This window comes from Condylura cristata, unplaced genomic scaffold (genome assembly GCF_000260355.1).
Source record: "Condylura cristata isolate star-nosed mole 26May11 unplaced genomic scaffold, ConCri1.0 scaffold00068, whole genome shotgun sequence".
Classification (NCBI taxonomy): domain Eukaryota; kingdom Metazoa; phylum Chordata; class Mammalia; order Eulipotyphla; family Talpidae; genus Condylura; species Condylura cristata.
In genome coordinates this window covers 65,488-69,243 of record NW_004567169.1, presented here as the reverse complement: position 1 = coordinate 69,243, position 3,756 = coordinate 65,488, and the positions used below count along the sequence as shown (strand labels likewise).

Below are 3,756 nucleotides of genomic sequence, written 5' to 3'. Positions count from 1 at the left end.
ACACCGCTGACGTGTCGCCTGGGCGGCGCCGCGACCTGGCTGCTGGCCGCCAGGAGGAAGCCCTGGGGCCGCAGCGTACGGGGGGCCGAGCCTCAGCGCTGCCTGTGCTGACCCTGCGGTCGGAGCTGTCGGGGTTTGGCCCTAGCCGTGACCTTGTGGGAGTCCAGGGCAAAGCCAGCGCCTCCTGCTCGGTGCCCGGGCCCGCGGTGCCAGGAGCCTCCTTCAGAGTCCGTGTGTCTTCCGCCCGCCCGGGCTGTGTCTTCTCGCCAGTGAAGGCCCCCGGGCCCGTGGGCAGGCCCCTCGCGGCGGCCAGGTGCTTCTCTCCCTGCCAACCACCGCGGCCGTGTCTGCCCCGCCCCTGTGCTCGCCCCTGCTTGGAGTCCACAGAACCCCCATCGCTCCCCGCAGCCCCGCTCCTTGTATGACCCCCCCACCCCCATGGGTCCCAGAGCCCGTCCCCGAGGCCCCCTACATGGCCCCCAGCCCCGGGGTTAGGCTCTGGGGGCGGATGGACGCGACTTCCCCAGCACTCGGAACCTGGGCTGGGGCTGGGCTGTGCCGTCCAGGGGGCCGCTCCCGCCCAGGAGGCCGCCCGTCTTCTGAGTGGCCGTGTGGCGTCGAGCAGGCCTGGGCTGACCTCTGTCCGTGAACTCGCCTGTTTTGGCGTTGGTTTGCCCCGCAGATCGGTATGTTGGAGGGGGGAGGCGAGCGCATGGCGTCCTCCTGGCTGGAGTGGCTGCCGGGCCCTGCTGGCCTGCCCGGGGCCGGTCACTGCACCATGGGGGCGCCGCGTGGCCACAGCCTGCTTTTGGGCGCTGCCCTGAGCGTGCCGTGGCCCAACCGGCCTGACGCCTGTGGCCGGGCGACATCCTGCCCGCCCGGGGCGAGGGTGGCTGGCGCAGCGGGGAGCCAGGCCTCTGGGCATGCGGGTGTGGGGCGTCCGACGGGGCGGACGCTGGTCTCAGCTGCGCCGGCCGGCCCTGCGTGCTCCGTGAGCCCTGCCTGCCCGCGGCAGGGCTGGGCCCCGCGTGGCTTCTGTGCCGGCTGGTCGTGCGGCCCTGGCAGCCGTGCTCAGGGCGTCAGGAGCGCCGCCCCGTGGGCTCCCCCGTGGAACTCCAGGGCGGTCCTCTCCCAGTCCTGAAGTACGCCCACGTGTGGGGCGCGTGGACACGAGGCCGCCACTCCGTCAGTGACGCTCCCGCGGCACCGGGACCCGGCCCTCCAGCCCCTGCTGTGTCCTGCCCTCGGCCAGCCCTCCCCCCCAGGGCGGTGCCGTGAGCGAGGGGGTGGCGTGGGGCGAGCGCTCACGCCTCTGTCTCCCGGTGCAGTGGTCCCCGTCATCCTGAAGGCGCTGGCCTACGACGAGAAGCGGGGCGCCTGCAGCGTGGGCGCCAACGTCCGGGACGCCGCCTGCTACGTGTGCTGGGCCTTCGCACGCGCCTACGAGCCGCAGGAGCTGGAGCCCTTCGTGGCCGCCATTTCCAGGTGGGCTGTGCTGGGCTGCGGGGAGGCCCGGGGCTCCCCGCGTGGCTGCCGAAGTCAACGTGGCCAGCCAGGGATGGGCCCCCGGACAGCCGTGCAGAGCCCGAGGGTGCGGCCGGCCCTCCGCCCTGCGGGGGGCTGATGTTGGGACGTGAGGGGGCCGCTGGCGGCCCGGGCGGGGCGCTGGGGCGCTGCTTCTCGGGGGTGTGTGCACTGGGGAGCTCTCGGGGCCTCGGCTGGGAGGCTGGGGGGTGTCAGTGCCGGGACGTCACCGAGGCAGCGTCTGGAGCCGCCTCTGAGGCTCGAGCGGCGCTGTGAGGGGCGTCGGCCGCTGGGCCCCAGTGCAGGCTCCGCTGTGCGCCCGCCCGGGCAGGCAGCTGCCGTCCATGCTGCTTCCGGGGGGCGCTGCCGGCCTGGGAGGGGCTGGGGGCCGCTCTGCCCATCTGTGCCGTGTGCTCGCTGGCCGACCTCGGGGGTCTCTTCTTCCTTAGCGCCAGAGGAGGCGTTTGCCCCTGGACGGACCCCCAGGACGGGATCCCCCAGGACAGGTGCCCCGAGGATGGGCTCCCCGGGATGGAGTCCCCAGGACGGGTGATGCTTCTGTGTGCAAACTGGCTCGACCGCTCTGCAAGCGGGGGCCCCAGGTCTGCGCAGGTCCCCAAAGACTACGGGCCGGGGGCCTGGGGGTGCGGCCCCTGCCATCACTGGGGTCCTGTCAGGGTTGTCGGGCCAGGAGGGAGGGCCCTGGCGCACAGCCTGCGATCCCAGTCTTGACGCGCTCACCAGAGCGGCCCCCAGAGCCCCAGGGCTCTGATCGAGCACTTCAGGAAGCAGCAGCGTCTGCCTCTGCCTGGTCCTGTCCACCTGGAGGGGCAGGTGGGGCAAGTGCCTCGCGGTCACGGCCACTGACCTGTGGCCAGGAGGGCTCGGGTGGCCGAGACCAGGCTCTGCCTCACCTCTGTCCCCCCAGACCCCTTCAGGGGCCCGCGGGCCAGTGGGTCTCAGTGCCTCAGCCTGCAACAGCCCAGCCTGGACAGAGCGGGGAGCGGCCCCAGCCACGGGGCAGGGCGGTGCAGGGTCTGGCTGGGCTTGATGGAGGGAGCTTGGAGCTGAGGCAGGTCACTTCTGCGCCTCTGCCCCGGGACATCGCGGGGCAGCACGGCCTGGGCCTTCACGAAGCAGCGTCTCCCACGAGCAGCGTCTCCCATGAGAAGTGCTGATGAGCCTCGGTCCACGGGGCCCCCCCGGCCTGAGAGGCAGTGGGGCTCGCTCTGGCCCTGGGTGTGGCCATCATGCAGGGAGGCCACGCCGTGGCCGTGCGCTGGGCCCTGGCCGCCATGCGGCGCTCCTGCCCGTGAGCGTCGCCTCAGGAGGTTACGCCGAGGCGCCCGAGGCACTCAGCGGCGATGGGCAGGCTGGAGGTTGCTTGCTGGCTCCTCGGGAGCGTCCCAGCCACGCGGCCCCCAGCGTGGTGTGTGGTGGGAGGTGGCAGTGGCCACCGCACTGGGCGTGGGTGTGGGCGGGGCTGCACCTGGGGTGGCCGAGGGAGGGTGACATTGGGGCATCATCTGAGGCCAAGCCACGCCCACCCGGACTCCCCTGAGGGAGCGCCCACCCCCTCCGCGTGGGCAGGGCACCGGCTTCCCTGAGCTGCGCTGGCCTGAGGGCCCAGCCACGCACCGGGAGGGCCGGCCGCGGGCCTCGAGGCCGACCTCGGCCCCGCGCCACCCAGTGGCCCGAGGGGGACCGTGCCGTCGGCCGCAGAGGCTCCTGGGCCGGCCCTCTGGTCTCGGGCAGGACTGGCGCCCCATCCTTCGGGCTTGCCGGACCCCACACAGCCCCTGCGTGGCTTCCGTTCCTTCTAATGAGCCGGGCGGAGCGGCCCCTCCTGCGCCCACCGGACCAGCCGAGCAGGTGCTCAGAGTCGGAGTCGTGGCCGCGGGCCCGAGCCGGTCTGGCCGGTTCCGAGGGAGCCGTACACAGCCCTCCCGTCCATCTGGGCCGCAGGCATGGGGGCGGGAGGGCGGGCTCGGTGAGTCACGGAGCAGGTGAGCCGCGGGACGCGCTGGCGTGCGCCTCCCTGCCCACAGTATCGGTGGGAGTGCCCTTGGCATCTGCCTCCCGGCTGGTGATGAGTGACCACGTTTTAATTGTCAGCTTTTAAGCCCACTAATCCCGGCACGTGATAAAATCTCGATACCTGCGAGTGCACTTTCACAAACTCCAGGGAGCCTGGGGGCAGCGGGGATCAAACGCCGCCGGCCGCCCCAGGCC

The 3,756-nt window shown here is 72.9% G+C and overlaps 1 protein-coding gene across 1 annotated transcript in view; it reads left to right on the top strand.

Annotated features, from left to right (window-relative positions):
• The window catches only part of TBCD (tubulin folding cofactor D), a 62,613-nt gene that overhangs the window by 38,883 nt on the left and 19,974 nt on the right, over positions 1–3,756 (top strand). The window contains exons 12-15 of the mRNA XM_012734732.1: positions 1,329–1,485; positions 1,974–2,168; positions 2,453–2,559; positions 2,781–2,960. Of these exons, the coding sequence (XP_012590186.1) occupies positions 1,329–1,485; positions 1,974–2,168; positions 2,453–2,559; positions 2,781–2,960 (639 nt within the window). The remainder of the gene's footprint in view (positions 1–1,328; positions 1,486–1,973; positions 2,169–2,452; positions 2,560–2,780; positions 2,961–3,756) is intronic.